General features: G+C 40.9%; 1 protein-coding gene across 3 annotated transcripts in view; it reads left to right on the forward strand.

The window, feature by feature from the left end:
- The window catches only part of ano3 (anoctamin 3), a 48,300-nt gene extending 37,737 nt beyond the window's left edge, over positions 1 to 10,563 (forward strand). For all 3 annotated transcript variants that reach the window (XM_085462049.1, XM_085462052.1, XM_085462051.1), the window contains exons 14-25: positions 2,301 to 2,383; positions 2,494 to 2,634; positions 3,018 to 3,182; positions 3,360 to 3,396; positions 3,508 to 3,619; positions 3,969 to 4,026; positions 4,333 to 4,430; positions 4,694 to 4,848; positions 4,990 to 5,142; positions 6,243 to 6,393; positions 6,477 to 6,666; positions 7,144 to 10,563. In XM_085462049.1, coding sequence (XP_085318175.1) covers positions 2,301 to 2,383; positions 2,494 to 2,634; positions 3,018 to 3,182; positions 3,360 to 3,396; positions 3,508 to 3,619; positions 3,969 to 4,026; positions 4,333 to 4,430; positions 4,694 to 4,848; positions 4,990 to 5,142; positions 6,243 to 6,393; positions 6,477 to 6,666; positions 7,144 to 7,326 — 1,526 coding nt within the window. In that variant the 3' untranslated portion in view covers positions 7,327 to 10,563. The remainder of the gene's footprint in view (positions 1 to 2,300; positions 2,384 to 2,493; positions 2,635 to 3,017; positions 3,183 to 3,359; positions 3,397 to 3,507; positions 3,620 to 3,968; positions 4,027 to 4,332; positions 4,431 to 4,693; positions 4,849 to 4,989; positions 5,143 to 6,242; positions 6,394 to 6,476; positions 6,667 to 7,143) is intronic.
- The last annotated feature ends 7,081 nt before the right edge of the window (positions 10,564 to 17,644 follow it).

Genomic DNA, 17,644 nt, shown 5'->3' on the forward strand with positions numbered 1-17,644 from the left:
TTTTAGCCTTTTTGGCCAGGGTGAAGGGAGTATCTGCCATCAAACAAGAAGACAGCCTCGTGTAACTACGACGGTGTTTGCTAGTTCACCTTACGTGCATTAATGTAATCACGCGGTTAGCGTACTCAACGTAAATTACACACGAACAACATTAAGCTACTCACGCAGAGAAGAACGGCTGCTGCTGCCATCATCATCCGTCATCATTTCTGCTACACTGGCAGGGCTAGGGGCCAGGACTCTCCTTTTCGGGTTTTTGGGGGATGTTGCTAACTCCGGGTCCGATAACAGGCACCACACCCGCAGTAGATGTGCTCGGTGTGAGGTCTCGCAGCAAGCTATCAAATACGGCGCATTTCTCGGCTTTTAACAAAAGGCTATAGGTCGCCAGGTTCGTCGTCAGATTCGAGGAGTTACCTCCTTTGCACAGTATCACCTTAAAGCACTTGTTGCAGGCTGCTGAGTTTGCATCTTTTGCTGTGAAGTACAGCCAGACTTTTGACCGCTTCGCCTTGGGCATTTTTACTCTGTAGCTCTGCTCTAAAAGAACGTACGTACCTGGGCCCGCCTACTATCATTGGAAACGTAAAATGATTGGCTAGAATCCAAAATGTATCACAGCTCAGGAAAGAAAAGCACCGAAATAAAGCACCGAAATAAAGCACCGAAATGTGCGCTGCTTTTCGGTCTGTTTACTACCGTTTATGTCAGAACCGATACCGGTACCCATTCCTAGTGATGACAGACTTTTTTTTGTCCTTAGTTAAGAAAAACAACTTCTCAACATCCAACCAAGAATACTGTCAACGAGGCAAGACTATCACTGTCAAGATCTGCACTCAAGAGATGCCTTCATAAAAGGAAATAAAAGTGTTTACAACAGGTGCAAACCACAACAAGTGCAAACCACTAGTTACACTCAAGATCAGGAAGGCCAGATTAGACTCGAAAGACTTGGAAACATCTAAAAAAGAGCCTTCACAGTTTGGAAACAATATTTGGACAGGTGAAACCTGAAAGATGAATTTGTACCAGAATGATGGGAACAGAAAATTATACAGCTGGAGAGAAACAATTCATGATCTGAAGCATACCACATCTGTCAAACATGTTAGAGGCAGTGCTATGGCATGTGCATGTATGGCTGCAATTGGAACTGGGACACTGGTGTTTCATGATGATCTGACTGCAGGTAGAAGTAGCAGGATGAACTGTGAAGTGTGCAGGGCTGTACTCTCTGCCTAGAGTCAGCCAAATACTTATAAAAATAGGATATTCTTCAATGGCGAAATAGGTGACATGATCTCAACCCAGCCGAGGCGCTTTTCAGTTGCTGAATGCAAAACTGACGACAGAGAGACCCATCTCAATCCAGCGTGATGTCCATGGGTTCTAGACTTCATGCAGTCGTTGAGTGTACAGGATTTTCACCAAAATAATAAAAACAGTCCTTATATTTCAAATTACATTAGTTTGTAGAATTAATTTTGAGCCTCTGAAAATGGAGACATCTGTCTAAAATATTTTAAATTTCCTAAACAGTTAGTGCAACACTTTTGTTAAACTACTTGAATTAAAACTGAAAGTCTGCAGTTCAGTCTTAGTTATTTTATTTAAAATCCACTGTGATGTTAACAGAGGTAAAACTGCAACAATTGCGTCTTAATCCAGCAAATTGTGCATCTTAATGTATAGAATTACATTGTGTTTTCCATCATACATGATAAAGTTTCAGTTTTTTACTGACTTTGAAGCCAAATTCTTCCAACATGTGGATTTATGTAAATGATTCCTTTGTGTGCACGTTTATAAAAGCCCCCGTTTCTCTGTTACACATTTGTCACATTTTCAAGGCGGAAAACATAAAAAGCCTTGACAGAAAGAGAACATCATTTCCGACGTTGTTTTTTACCTCAAGTCACAACAGAGCCTGACACAAAGGAAACAATGCCTCCAGTCTGAAGTCATCCCACAAAAAGCTTTACTTTAGAAGTCTCTCAACCCAAAATGGATCTTGCTCGACAAAGACACAGTTTGAGGATGTGCACTGAACAAGAAAAAGTCTATTTGCTGTTGCCAGTCTCCTTTAACTTGACATCCACAGTGTGAGTGTGAACTGATGACTGTAATCAGTCTCCATCTTGGGCCGTGCACATCACTGCAGCCTGTTTCACCCAGGATATCTGACTATGATGTGCTGTTTGCTTCTGCATGGCCTCTTCCTCTTTGCAGTTAGCTGTGCTATAGTGTATACATCAAAAATGATCAATAACGTGATTGATTCATGATCCCTTCTGCAGCCACTGTATTCCTTGAGTTCTGGAAAAGAAGAAGGGCAGAACTGACTTATGACTGGGATCTTATTGATTGGGAGGAGGAAGAGGTATGTTAGACATATGCTCAAATATATGATTACCTCACAGTTTTAAGGTGTTCATGCTGTAAGAGAGCTACAGTTCAGTAGACAATGCTGGAATATGTGTTGTTAATCAGGAGGAGCTGAGGCCACAGTTTGAAGCCAAGTACTCCAGGATGGAGAGAGTTAACCCCATCTCCGGCAAGCCCGAGCCTTTCCAGCCTTTCTCAGACAAGCTTAGTCGGCTCATGGTGTCTGTGTCCGGAATATTCTTCATGGTAAACCCTTTAACCTTTGAATAATCTGTCTTTTTGGGAATCGGGCTCGGTGTAAGCTCACAGTTATTTTGTGTGCCATCTTTATTAGAACAGTGTGATGCGTTTGCAGTGGTGTAACATCTCCCCCTGCTGGACAAAGACCATACTCAAAGGAAATGGTGTATTAGCCCTTTCTCATGGCCTAATTTCTCCTGTTTACATATAAGTTGCTTCTGATTATCTATCATCTAAATAGTTCAATGTTTCTAAACTTACAGTTTTTTCATATTTATGGCACACTTCTTCCTTATAGGATAAATTCAAAACTTTTTTTCACCCTGTTAATCGTACTGGTTCTTCATCCTTTCTGCTGTGCTTGTCTTCTCTCCATCACCTCTGCTTAGATTTCCCTTGTTCTGACAGCAGTGTTTGCTGTAGTGGTTTTCCGCCTTATTGCGATGGAGAAGTTTGCTTCCTTTAACTGGTATTTTGTGAAGAAGAACTGGCAGTTCGCCACCTCTGGCACCGGTGTCTGCATCAACTTTATGATCATCATGTCTCTCAATGTGGTGGGTGCCCGGACGAGCATCATCCTACATCCCACGTTCGCATTTTCTATCCCATAAATACTTCACTCAGCACTTATTTAAGACTTTTTTTTCATTCCAGCCTTCCTCTGTTTCTCATAATCATTACCCTCCTCAACCTTTTCCTGTTGACACTGATGTGTACTATCATTTTGTCAGGTGTATGAAAAGGTGGCCTATCTGCTGACTAATTTAGGTGAGTGTTTCATGCATTTATGCCTTCATTATCTTTGGCTTCCCAGCTGGTTGAACATTATTTATTCTCTTCACCCATCTGCCTAACAAACCCCTGTCCCTCCCCTTTTAGAGCACCCACGGACGGAGTCTGAGTGGGAGAACAGCTTTGCTCTGAAGATGTTTCTGTTCCAGTTTGTGAATTTAAACAGCTCCACGTTTTATATCGCCTTCTTCCTTGGAAGGTAGGCAAACTGCCATAAACTTTACAGTGACTGTTTACACCGACTTTAATGAGGGATTGTGCAAAGATGTTTCCTTTCAAACTCCCAGTCATGACCAAGCCAAGACTCCTTCCCTTCCCCTCCTCAGCCGGGGAAATCGTGTTTTTTGGGTGTTTCATCTTTCAGCAGTTACAAAATGCTGCCCTGCCTACAAGTGTAACTAGGTCACGGATTGTTGCACATAATTAGCACCTCTAAGTGTCTTTTTTTTCTACTCTAAGTTTATTATTATTATTATTATTATTATTATTATTATTATTATTACATTGATTGAATCAACAGCTAATGTTGGCCGTCTTAATTTGATCAGGTTTGCTGGCAGGCCTGGAAAATACAATAAACTCTTTAGTCGATGGAGATTGGAGGAGGTGAGTGCAATTAGCCATCAAACGTAAGTAGGTGATTATGTCAGCAGTGACTGGGCTGATTAGTGCCTTCTGTTTTGGGATATATTTAGAAATTTCGAGTAATTCATCTTTCTAATGATCCGCCTGCATGTGAACCATTAATCTCACCACATAATTACTGTGATTTTCAATTTTAATGATTAAAAAAATGGAATCGGATCAAGTGTGTCCCAGAGTTTGCTCCTAGCTCTGAATTATTAGGCACGAAATATGAATGATACGGTTTTTGTATTATTATTATTTTTCATTGAAATCTATTTTTCTCAGTGTCACCCAAGTGGGTGTTTGATTGATCTGTGTCTGCAAATGGGAGTCATCATGTTCTTCAAGCAAATCTGGAACAACTTCATGGAGCTCGGTTATCCGTAAGTGCCTCATTATAATCGCACGCCTTCTTGTCTATGAACTATTAGAAATGACATGAAGCTTAATGACGTGAATTCAAGTGATGGCAATTAACAGGCCGTATGTAGTTTCTGCATGGCTTTTCCTCTTTCAGCTCATTTGCATGTGAAAAGATTTTTCTCCTGAAGAAGCACATCAAATCCTCTCGCATGTGGCTCAGTAAAACAGTTCTTGCAGAGCACAGTGCTTTGCCAGGGTTTATCGCTACTCTCTATGTTTTCAGTCTGCTGCAGAACTGGTGGTCTCGTAGAAAGATGAAGAAAGGAGGTGGTGGAGGGCAGAATGTAGAGAATAAGGCCCAGCTTCCTCAGTGGGACAAGGACTGGAATCTGCAGCCGATGAACGCCCATGGGCTTGTGGATGAATATCTCGAAATGGGTAAAAAATGCACTCCTACTAAGAATTGTGTTTTGACTTTCTGGAGAAGGAAATAATCCATGCAAATGCAGGCTATTATTCAAACCTCAGCATTTTTTTTTCGTGCCAGTGTTGACATCCGAATGATTCTTTCCGCTGCAGTTCTTCAGTTTGGCTTCACCACCATCTTTGTAGCAGCTTTCCCGCTGGCTCCTCTCCTCGCTCTGCTCAACAACATCATTGAGATTCGTCTTGACGCCTACAAATTTGTCACTCAGTGGAGGAGACCCATGCCTGCTCGAGCCACTGATATAGGTCTGTGCGGCTCACACGACATCTTCTTGGATCAGAGTCACTTTTAATTATTGTTTTTTCTTCCAGCAGTAAAATGTTGTGTTAGTTTAACATGACCTCTCCTACAGTGATGGATATGTTTCCATATCCTGTCCTTCTGCAACTCCATATGCTGCACCTCCCCTCTCATCAGCCCATCTCCCCATACGATTACAAACTGCATCCTTAAACTGCCATATGACCCAGTGATTCATGTGGCATGTTTCCCTGTAATTAAAGGAGGAATCCACCCTGAAACATTTAGAAATTCCTCCGCTGTAATGAACACATTATGTGTCAGTCACACAGCAAGCTAAGCTCCTTTGAAGAGTTAGGCTGACATTTCCTGATCATCCACACACAGATCTAAGGCAGATAAGGAGGAGAGATTCTTTTTATCTACTGTCTCTGTCTTCATTCAACTGCCACAAAACAAAACATTTTGTGTAATTCAATATGCTCCATTACCGGAAGCTGTTCAATCGCATTCGGGGACATTATTAACTAAGGCAGAAGTAAATTGAGTGCAGTGAAGTGAAAATGGCATCTTGAAAATTGTTACTTATAGAGCTTGAGCTACACATGTCAGGAACTGCTAACAACTGTGACCATAAAAGGTTCATTTCTGTTATTTGTGACCTTATCGCTAATATGGAGTCTTGTCACACCTTCAGTTTCTCTGATCAGAAGCGAGCCAATTAGATGACACTTACTATGCGCACGATCGGTAGGTGGAGAAGGAGCAGGATTGTTCACCCCGGGAGAAGCTTTAAACAAAAACCTGTGCAACCTATAAATTTACTGCAATTTAAACTTTAGTTTATTGGTTAAAAAGGGAGCAAGAACAACTGAATAAGATGGCCTCGTCCTTATTATTATAAATCTATCAGCTGCATTCTCATATTCACTGCATGAATGTTTAATCAGCATATCAATTTATCGGTGCCTACAGTATTTGATGTAGTCTGTGTTTTATAAAGCAAAATACGGTATGCTGGTCATGTCAGCCATTGCAGATAAAGGCACCCAGGTTTAAACCAACATACCAGCTGTTTTTCTTTCTTCTTTGTTTTGTCTGTCAGGGATCTGGCACGGGATTCTCGAAGGTATTGGTGTGCTGGCAGTCATCACTAACGCCTTCGTCATTGCCATAACCTCAGACTATATCCCCCGCTTTGTTTACGCCTTCAAATATGGCCCATGTGTGAACAAGAGGCACCACCATGGCAATGAGTAAGCCTTAAAAACAGCGTGTAACCTTTAAGTGCCCTGTATGTAGCCTATGCGTTTTACGTGATGGCCGTCTGCTTTCGCAGGTGTTTGCAAGGCTACGTGAACAGCAGCCTGTCCGTGTTTGACATGGGTGAGCTGAATAACAGAAACCACTCGGGATACTGCAGGTATAGAGACTACCGAGCGCCGCCCTGGAACACAGTGCCATACGAATTCACTCTGCAGTTCTGGCATGTCTTGGCTGCCAGGCTGGCATTCATCATCGTCTTTGAGGTTTGTAACCATTGGCCATTTCTCTTCTGTATGTTTACAAGCAGGACAAACAGCTGAAGCTAAATCCTCTTACGCTGTGCCACTTTGAGTCAGCCTCAATATTTTTGTAGCTTTGCAAATGTTTTATTTTAATTATTTTATGTGCTGAGACTGAAACCGAAACCTCACAGCAGCAATTTAAGTGATTTTCATGGGTTAATTAAATCAAGGTCCTGGAGAAGGCTGAGAAAATTCTACCATTCGAAAAAAATAAAATAAAAACCATCACAAATTACATGGTTGCCATGCAAGATATTCCCTTGACAACACTGCCTTGCACATTCTACACTACACTACATATAAAAGATAGAAGGGCATATGAAGTTCCTTGGGTTTACTTTTACTCTTGCATGCGCCACTAATACCAAAACAAAATTGGCATCTAAAGCACGTGATTTCTCTGGATGTTGACTTATGAATAATTTAATCTTCCCTCAGCACCTGGTGTTTGGGATCAAGTCCTTCATAGCGTACCTCATTCCAGACATGCCGAAGGATCTCTGCGATCGCATGAGGAGGGAAAAGTACCTGATGCAAGAGATGATGTATGAAGCAGAACTCGAGCATCTGCAGAAGGAGAGGAAGAAGAATGGGAAGCGTTATCACCACGAGTGGCCTTAGCTTAAATCCCCTCACCCTGTCTCCGCTACGCGATCCTCAGCTCACAAGCTCCACCTCCCCTGCCTGCTTATTTATGTGTTAGCTTTTAGAGTCTAGCTTCACTGATGGCTGATTCTGTACACCAAAGACACCCTCTCGAGATCCTCTCCAGATCTGGCACTGGCCACTCCCTTGCCATCTGTTCCACCTCCCGGTTTCTGGCTCTGACCCTTTCTGCCTCCGCCCTCATCCCTTACCTGGCTTCACCCAACAGGGTGCCCTTGGGTCTGTGCTGCATTGTGGCTTAGCTGGGAAAAAACAAAACAAAACAACTTTGCAATTGTAATGTTTACTATGCAGATCAAGGGCTGCAGATCAGCACTGTTCACTGTCCCATCCTGCACTCTCTCTCTCTCCGTGTGGCAGCTACCACTTTGCTTTGACTCTGCAGTCCAGTGCAGCTCGCAGCATGGCCGTGTATCCCCTCCCCCGCCACCGCCCCAACCCTTCGTGAACATCAGCAGAGCCACTTCTGTGTGACAGAACTACAGTGGCATTTTTATTGTTGCAAAGTGATTCTGGTGATGTGGCTACCAAATAAGAATGACTCTGTTCTTGCTTCCTAAATGTATATTTGCTGTTGAAGCATGCTGATTAATATTTGCAAAGGAAAAAAAACAAACAAAACAAAACTGAAAAGCACTCCTTGTAAAGGATGTTAGCATCCATTTAGTACATCTGACAAAGTATTCCCTCAGACATCACAAGAAGTGCATGGTAATCCTGCTTTGTACCTTTTCGATAGACAAACTTCCTGTCTCGAGGCCTGGTTCACGTGTCTGTACTCAGTGTGAGCTGTGTGTTAATCTCTGTGCTACCGCTGAGCTTGACTGTCTCGAGTTGAGGAAATGTGAACTCTGTGCAATTTGACTGTGCCTACAGTGTAACAACATGGCCGCGTACCACAGTTTGTGTCACCGAACATCACGTGTGCCTGTGTTGTGCAGCACGTGCTTTTTTTTGTTTTTCTTTGAAGTGCAAGAAATATTCTCTCTCCTCATCCTGTTGTCCTGATCTGCAGCAGACTCTCTGAACTCTCCGTTTAGGATTTGTTTTGGACATGAGTCACGCCGCAGTGTACCTACTCGGATCTCGGCTGACGTCAGCAGCGCACGCCCTAACATAACGTGTACGCTCGCATGCAGGATCCACAAATCTGCTCTTCCGCTCTGACCCTCGCAGTCTGGTTTTCATTTGCTGCTGGAAGCCCCAAAGCGTGGTTGAAAACTTGGATCACTTAGAAATACCTGTGGCTTGGATGTTCAGTTTTGAAACGAACTTCTATCCACTGTTCTTCGCTCGCATAATACGCTACAAGCTTCTGTTGCAGACTTTTATTAAACACACAGTGAGACACACGGTTTCAGCAGCTGTCTGATCTTTGATCAAACGGACGCGAGAGTTTATTCAGTTGCAGACTGGTGACATTGCCTTTTTTTTATATTGTGATCAGATTTGATGTCATGGATTAGAGAAGTGTGTTTTTGCCTAATGAACTCAGGAAAATAGGCATCGGGGCAGGTATAGTTGGACCTGCGAGGTTGAGTTGGGATAATTTCCTTTCTCTGTGCTGTTGAGTTTAAGAGTTAAAGGGTGTGTGATGTGAACTGAGATGGGGACTTCAAACACTTAAATGCATCATATTGATCATGTGGTGTTAAATGTAAAAATGTTATGCACTGTAAAGGTAAAAGCTGCACCAATCTAACATCTGAAGGGAAAATTTCTACCCTGAATGCATTGCACAACAATGACAACATTCTTCATTTTGCAAGGATTGTCCTCCTTTCTTTATTTTACTTTGCCTGTTTTTTGTATATACATTTAATGAAATACGTAATGTTTTTATACATTTGATTTTGCGCTATCACGTGCAAGTTCACTTGTTCTCACCCTCAGATAGAAAACGTTACGTCCACTTGTCTCAGGTGTCCTCTGAATGTCTGCAATGATCAACTTTTTTATCATATTTTCTAAGATGCAATCAAAGGTATTCTGCTTTTTTTAGATATATATTTTTGCACTGCCATGTTTTTGCATGACTCAAATGCGCACTCACAATAATAAGCATGTTTTTTTTTTTTTTTATTATTTTGCTGTATGTTAGAGCAGATCAAAGATCATGGAACGCACTCACATACTTCATTTAGTTGGCTTTTTTTTTTTTTTCCAGGTTGTTGGTCAAAAAACTCCTTTCGGGTCACATTCAGTCCAACAATTCACGATTTCATTCACCAGAGAGAGAGATATTTGCTTTCAAATCTTATTCCAATACTTAGGAAAGTAGTCAGTGTTTTCAGAGTATCCTCCCTGCTATGTGAACACCTAAAATCTATGCATGTTGTTATCCTTGAATGCTATGTTTATTTTGAACAGTCATAAATGTACTGGTACATTTGTGCTGTGGAGTATGCATGACTTAACTACTGCTTTGAGCAGAGCTAACTTCTGTAAAGTTGCGTCTTAAACATATCACTTCCCTGTTTTTTTAGTGTTGATCGTTTCTGGAAGGACCGGTGTGTTTCTAGATGTGGCAGGATTTTATACTGGTGCAGTATTTTCTAAAATAACAGCATGATCTCCAGACTGATTCATTTAAAAAATATGTCCGGGAATTTTACGCAGAGTCTGATAAAACATGTGAAACCTCAGACTTCCTCCGCTTGGACATATAATCACGCTTACACTCTAACAGCTGAAGCATTTAACCGAAGGGAATAGGGGCACTTTATGAATGAAAAATTACATGACCTTGGATGTTTGGCTTGCCCAGTTACTAATCGTTTCTGGGTGGATCTTCATCAGTTCACCTCACTGATACTAATGCTGTACAGTGGTGGAAAGGTGTCTCTCATGCTTTCTACTGTTGGCAATAGCACAATCTGGGTATTGTATAATAAGTAATAATAGCGTGACCTTGCGCATCTCTGAAAATATAGCAGTCTGGAGGGGGATTAAGCTTTCTGTTCTATGCCTCCTAATAGGATTGTGCTTGAGCAATGATGTACTTGAAGCCCAGTGACGTAAGCCCGTAGATTTATTTGTATAATAGGACGATAGCAGTCGTGACATGAAGTGTATCAATAACATTGTTTACTTTGTTCCTGTTTACATGTAAAAAAAGAAACAATGTAACATAAACTAATTTGGATATCACTCTTTTCTGTAATAAATCATGGATTGTATCTTTTAAATCAATTCTGCTCGCTTCATTCTTGTCTCTCTTATAAACAGCAGAGAAAAGGCCTTTGTGCCTATAGCTGATATTCTTCACACACCAAAGGGTGCTTTTTTCCCCCTTTCTTTCTTTTTTCCTCACTATTATCATAAACCACCAAGCCTCTGGCCACAGAGTGTTCATGTAACATATTGTTAAAAAAGATTGCATTTCTGTAACAAACCCACTATTTGAGTATGGCAGGGGTATTTTCCCCCCACAACTATGTTACTGTTAAATGCTGCTTCTCTTCTATCTGCTTTTCCGTTTATGTCGTCTTGGTTAACATTAGGCTTCATTTTTTACAATGAAATCTAAACAGTCCAGAAGAAACATGGTACGATTTCGTTTACTTTGAGCCCCGATGACTGATATTCTATACTCTGAGTATTTTCCTCTCTTCTGGCGCCCACACTGACATATATCCTTTCACCTCTTTGACTTAGAAAGCTGTGGTTTGACTTTCATGTCAGTGTTGAGCCTTTCAGGGAGAATAGCATTTCAAAAGTGGATACAGATATTTTTATCTTCTAGTACTGTTGCTCCATGTGGGAGGAGCTAGACCATGTGGTAATGGAAAAACTTTAAAGCCTCAGATCTATAGAAGGAAAAAAAAAATGCCACTAATGGACAAAAAACTAATGAAATGGAAGCAAAACACCCAAAAACAGAATCAAATTATAGACGAGGGAAAAACCAGCGACTGAAACAATGTAGCAGTAACAGATATCTACTATCCTGCAGCACTCTAAATACATTTGAGTAGTAATAATACACTTACCAGCCACTTGATTGGGTAAACCTGTGAAAAGGTTCATTAACACATACATCTAAAAGCCAATCACATGTCAGCAATGTAGACATGGTCAACACAACCATGTGGTTCAAACTGAGCATCAGAATGGGGCATGAAGGGTGATGTAAGTGACTTTGAATGTTGTTGGTACCAGACACGCTGGTCTCAGTATTTCTGAAACTGCTGATCCACTGTGATTTTTCCACACAAGTGTGTCTAGGGTTTACAGAGAATGGTCTGAAAAAGAGAAACTATTCAGTGAGCTGCAATTATTATAGTCAGACTGCTTTGAGCTGAGAGGAAGGTAACTGCAACTCAAGCAACCAAGATATGCAGAAGAGCATGTCTGTAGGCACAACATGAATGCACTGATCTTACACTCTGGATGCTCCTGTATTGGCAGAAGCATAAAGACCCGCACCAGCAGATTCAGGGACAGTTTCTACCCACGAGCCATCAGTCTACTGAACTACTGAAACACTGGGCAGTTTATTTTGTACAATCAGTCTACACCTCTACACGAGAGCCTACAGTAGTTTTAGTAATCTGTATTTATTTATTTTATTCTGTTATATTTTTTTCTTTATTTATATACCTCATCTTATTTTTATCCAAGTGTTACTTACTTACCTTTTTATGTGCGATATTGAGAGTGCTCTGAACCCAAGAATTTCATTTCCAGTAGTAATGTGCCATTTTACCTGTACATGACAAATAAAACTTGAAACATGCTGAACCTTCAAGCAGATGAGCTACAGCAGAAGCGCAGTGCCACTCCTCTTGTATCGATGTTCAGGCCTGCAGTGTAATTGTGTGGGAGATATTTTCTTGCCACACTTTGAGCCCCTTAGTACCAACTGACCATCATTTAAACCTCACAGCCTACTTGAGTATTGTTGCTTACCATGTCCATTCCTTTATTACCACAGTGTACCCATCTTCTGACAGCAGGAAGGTCTCAAACTGTGTTTTATATACAGTACATAACAAAGAATACACTGTGCACTGCTCAAATGCTTAGCTGCTCTCAATCCAATAGAGAACCTGTGTTGGAAGAGGAGATAGCTTCTGCTTCAGAAGGGGGTTCACCCCAGTACTATGAAGGTGTACCTAACAAAGTGGCTCTCTCACATTTTGAAAAAAGTTATATACATAGTTATTTTTTTTCAAGGCTTGATTGAACAGTCAACCCTTGAGAAGCTCGACTTGTTATTTTATATTTTAGCCACAAAAAGTTTCACTGTTCAGTTTTAAAGCACGTCCAAGTCTGATGGAAAACACTGACCATATAAACCAGTTCCGATTACTGTGAGGCTCTTGTGGCTGTTTTCAAACTGAGGATTAAATAAAAGACAAAAGAGACCCTCGGTGTCCAAATATTGCTGTGATGGGTGCCATGATTATCATTTATATTATTATTGTTGTCATATATCGAATAAAACAAACTGAGAACATTCTGATTCTGCTGAAAAAAAGAAGGAAAAAAATGAATGAATAATGTAAGAAAGTCAAACAAATGGATGAAAAGGCTCCAGAGAGACAAGCAATCTTTTCACATGTCTGCTCCCCACAAAACGACAGATGCTCTGGTTCAATACAATATTTATTCTCCACTGAGAAGCACGTTAGTAGCTCTGCCACTAAAACAGAAAGGTTATTCACATTTTAGGCTGAGCAACCATATACTGAATGATTTAACTATCTTTCCACCCCTGACTGCAGACATCAGTTCTTGGTCTCCAAGAGCAGCGCCATGTGACTGACGTTATTGATACAACACAGATCTACACTACAAGTTAGAAAGGCAATCAATAGATCCCCTGAGACTGCCGTCATAAATCCACCAGCACAGATGTGTAAACAGGACAGCGAGTAAATAAAGACCAGCAGCAACAAATCAGAGCACTGAGATAGCTCAGTGCAGGAAAATGCTCTCAGCATTATGTAGGGAGGTGTTTACTCTTCCATAATGTGTACTTAATGAGATTTGTAATGGAAAAATGTGTTTTCACAAGCAAGTCAGAATATTTATGAATTTCCACTGATTTCATCTGGTAGTTAAGTTTTAGTTGTCCTAGAGAGATGATTCAAAGATGATTCATGGTCGTTCTCCAGAAAGAGATCTCACAATCTTTTAGTCAGTGTGCCATGACATTTTGTGCAGACATGATCCTCACAGGTTGAAAGCCCACTAACATTTTTCTCTGCACCCTCTGCGTCAGCGTGGAGGATGTTCCGAGTGAGTTTTCTCACCAGCTAAATGGACTGGTATTTACTGGTCTGGCTTTTCGCTTACCACTCAAAAGCCTTTTACATTGTGTTCAACCATTGACACACGCTCTATGCAGTTTAAGTGCTTAATGCAGAAGCTAACATGCTAATGAATGCATCGGCGACAACTGTTGTGTCGAAACGTGACCATCTGCCAAAAATGATTGCCCATATTTGAACTGTTGCAAATCACTTGTTGGCCTATAATCTGTCAAACATATCTCTCATGAATGATATCAAGCCATTTTGAACCAGAAAGAACATTCATGTCACGATGTAGAAGCTGCAATCAGTGACTAAAAGTGTAATTGACATTTAAAATGTCTTTTTCCAGAGAGATGTGGCCAGGAGGGCAGCAGAAATTGCAAAAAATATAACATCACAGCTCTGCAAAGATATTCTTTGTGGTCAAAAACGACTGGACTGATTATACTGTAGGCACAATAATGCAGTCATGAATATACTTACAAAACAGGTCATTTGTTTATTTTATATATAAGCCCTTCATAATTCCTGTTGACTCCAGTCTATGTGCCAGTGTAAGCAAAAGTATTACACAGAAAATATACAGAAACATTTGAAATCACTGTTTGGCACAGCAACGACACTGGAGGAGCCAGGGGATCGAACCCCAAACCTTCTGATTAAGTGCTCACCAGAGTTTCCATCAAGTAACAAGTTTTCTTCTGTCACACCATTAGAAAAATTGGGGCTCATAGTCTGGTTTTTTTTTTTTTTTTTTTTGCTCCTAAAGGTCATGCAGTAGCCCAAACAATCCAGACAGCGTTCCCATCAGCTTCATTTTTGGTTTTTTGGGGTTTTTTGTTAGCAACACGCATTCTAAATGGATACATGGTAGCCATTTTTGTCATCGTGAGCAAGTTTTTTTCTTATCTGGTGGCATAATACCTATCAGAGAGAGACAATTTTAGACACGCAGCTGAACCACTTTGAGTAACATTTATAAGAATATAATTTGGTATTTTGCAGAGCATACGAGGGGAAGATAGATGTGCAGCACGCACGTTGGGAAAATGAGCTGGGTGTAAAGAGGTGAGACTCAGATATGAGGCGTGAATAACAGCGATGATGGATGAGTGGACCTAGGTAAAGCCTCCTGCACAGAGAAGCAGCCTCAAATTACTTCACAGAGCTCAATGGATGAACGATTTGGCGGCTGTGCAGAGGGACAAAGCAAAACCTGCGTCTCTGAAGCACCAGGACCTTAATGAGCAGACTCCATCTTTTTATGCCATCATGCTATTATTCTCATAATAGAGTTAGCAGTAATAGTATTAGGAGAGTGGGTGTACTCCCACACCAGAACTCATTTTACTTTTGAAAGCATTTTTTGGTCGTTTCCTATTAGAGAACATGAAAACTGACAGTGAAGTGCATGCTGCTTCAAAGTAAACATGAAAAGATTAATCCAACATCTGGTCCTACCTTGTAAAAATGTGTTATGTTGCATCTGCTTGGCCACTTTAACATATTACTGGTTCATGTTTGTGATTATTATCCTGATTATTCTCATTCGTGTGTGTTTATACAAACTTTTATGCTGGTAGCACTGAAGACAGTCATACCGCACAGCTCTGATGTCAGTCACTGTTGCGCTGCTGTTGATGGTCTCAATGCCGGTGTGATAATCATTAGCAAACTGGTTCTCTTTATGTTTTAAAGGTGCAAGCTGCAACACAATGCTCAGAAAATCTATGAAAAGTGAACGCAGTCCAGAAAAATGTGTGAACTTTTACAAGAAGTTCAGTAAAGCACACTCTAGTAAAGCAAGCAGTGGAAGCTGTGTAGCTGTGTGGAACTAGGGGCACTTAATTCCGTGTCAACACTTGCGTGGGAGGTGAAATCTGCAGAGTTTCCACATGAAAAGTCATCATTAAAGCGGGCGACTCAACGCAGGAAACGAGTGATGAGCACGGGGAGACGACAGAGAGACAGTGCACAGGAGGGAAGGGCAGTGTGAGAAAAATCTCCCTCGTTTAGACTTTTGAATATAAATGTGACCTTCAGCAGGTGGATTTCCAGTGGATTAATAATTTAATGCTCCTTCATCACAGATGGGCTGGAGACCTTGTTGCTTTCGGTGATGAGTATGCGCAGTTCATAACATAAAGGCATAAACCCTACTGTGACTGATCATAATGCTACAGCTGACAGTGGCATGTTTTGTAGTTATAACAATAGTCTATTGGGGCTGCTGACAATTATTTAACAATTATTTGATTGGCTTCAGTGGATTTCTTCTTTTTGCTTGTAAGATTGTCAAACTGGGATCAATAGCAAGCCAGAGAAAAGCCTTCTGACTTTACGGTTAATTCCCAAACCCCTTACAGTTCACGCTTTGGATGCTAATCAATTTCAACTGCAGCTGCAGTGAGATCTGACTGATCTGACTCGGCATGTGATCTGCAAAAATCAAACCAACACAGCTTGAAACAAATACTTGATTGTCCTGTGGTGGTGCACAGTCAAGACTGAAAGGCTTACCCATGTGTTTATGAAGATCCAACTTGTTTTACTGAAGCATGAGATATAAAACAATCTTTTTTTCATTTAAAATGTTACATTTATTTCCAGTTTTTCACCAAAGTTTCTTACACTTCTGTTTGGCACTTTTGTTTTTTTCAACACCCTGATTTGTTTTCCTGTATGTTGCTGCCAAATTTAGCTCATTTTACAAAACTACCTCTCTTGAATATTTAATGAAAAAACACTTAAGGGCATATGGCCAAAATGCCAGTCTGATGCAGTCCTCCAAAGATAGCATTTTTTCTCACAGAACTGCAGCAACAGTCCTTCATTAATCTTTCATCTAACTAGGGCGGTGAGAGGGGCTGGAGCCTTTCCCAGTTCACAGTAGACAGGTCTCCACAGGCTCAAATCCAATCCCTCTCCTACTCCACTATGGTGTAACTCTATTGAGTCTCTGCTATGGAGTTCATAGATTGTATAAAAACAAATAGATGGAGTCACATAATGTCATCCATCAATTTGGCTGCTAACATGTTTTTTGATGCCACAAGTGATCGTGTTCGGATGAGAAGGTGGCGTGCTAAGTAATCAGCTAACAATAGCAAGATTCATAACCCACTTCTGCTTGAGGCTGTTTGGTTTGCAAAAGGAGTCAAGTGTGTACACATGGGTATTCACAGACGCGGACTAAAGCTTTCTTGGCTGCTACCTCAAAGCACACTGTGCGCTGTCTATCTTGCGTGCTGCACAATATCGTTTATTATTTAGTAAATATTGATATCTATGACTAGCTAGTTTATTGTGATGGTGCTTTGTTTTCTCTATTATTATGTTGCTCTTTGTTGTTTGCTGTCTCCTCTGTTTGTTTTTTTTTGTTTGTTTTTTTTTTTTCTCCATACAGGTGACCCAGGAGTTCTTTTTTTTTTTCTCTCTCTCTTCCCCCCCTTCTCACCGTCTCTTCTCCCCTTTGGTTTTCTTTCTTTCTCTCCCCCTCTTTCTCTCATTCATTCCCCCTGTCCTATTTATTAAAAAAAAAAAAAAAAAAAAAAAAAAAAAATGACAAAGGATGAACTGAAGCTCTGCCATCACGTAATGTCGCATACTGCTGTTTCTGATGTCATTTAAAAACAAAAAAAAAACAAAAAAAAAAAAAAAAGGAGTCAAGTGTGTAGCCAGAGGGTGCGGAGGCCAGATTGGTACCAGGACTGTCACGGGGCTGACACAGGGAGACAAACAACCCTTCATCCTCACATCCACACCTGTGGCCAATTTGGAATCACTGCCTAACCCAACATGCATGCTTTCTGGACTGAGGGGGTCCTGTACAGATTTGAAGTGGCTATAGAGAGATTTAGAGGGTTGCGTTGAGGTTTGTCCTCTCTGCGTGCTTTGGAAACTTTTTTGCTGATTAGCGGAGGTCACCGTTTTAAATCCTCTGCTTTAATAAAACATGTGAGCATGAGCCTGATATGAATGATCACATCAAAATAATCCTTTTGATGGAA

The sequence above is a fragment of the Copadichromis virginalis genome, linkage group LG7, assembly GCF_057382275.1.
Source record: "Copadichromis virginalis isolate Kocher_CV1m ecotype Utaka linkage group LG7, C_Virginalis_male_GT1.1, whole genome shotgun sequence".
Lineage (NCBI taxonomy): Eukaryota > Metazoa > Chordata > Actinopteri > Cichliformes > Cichlidae > Copadichromis > Copadichromis virginalis.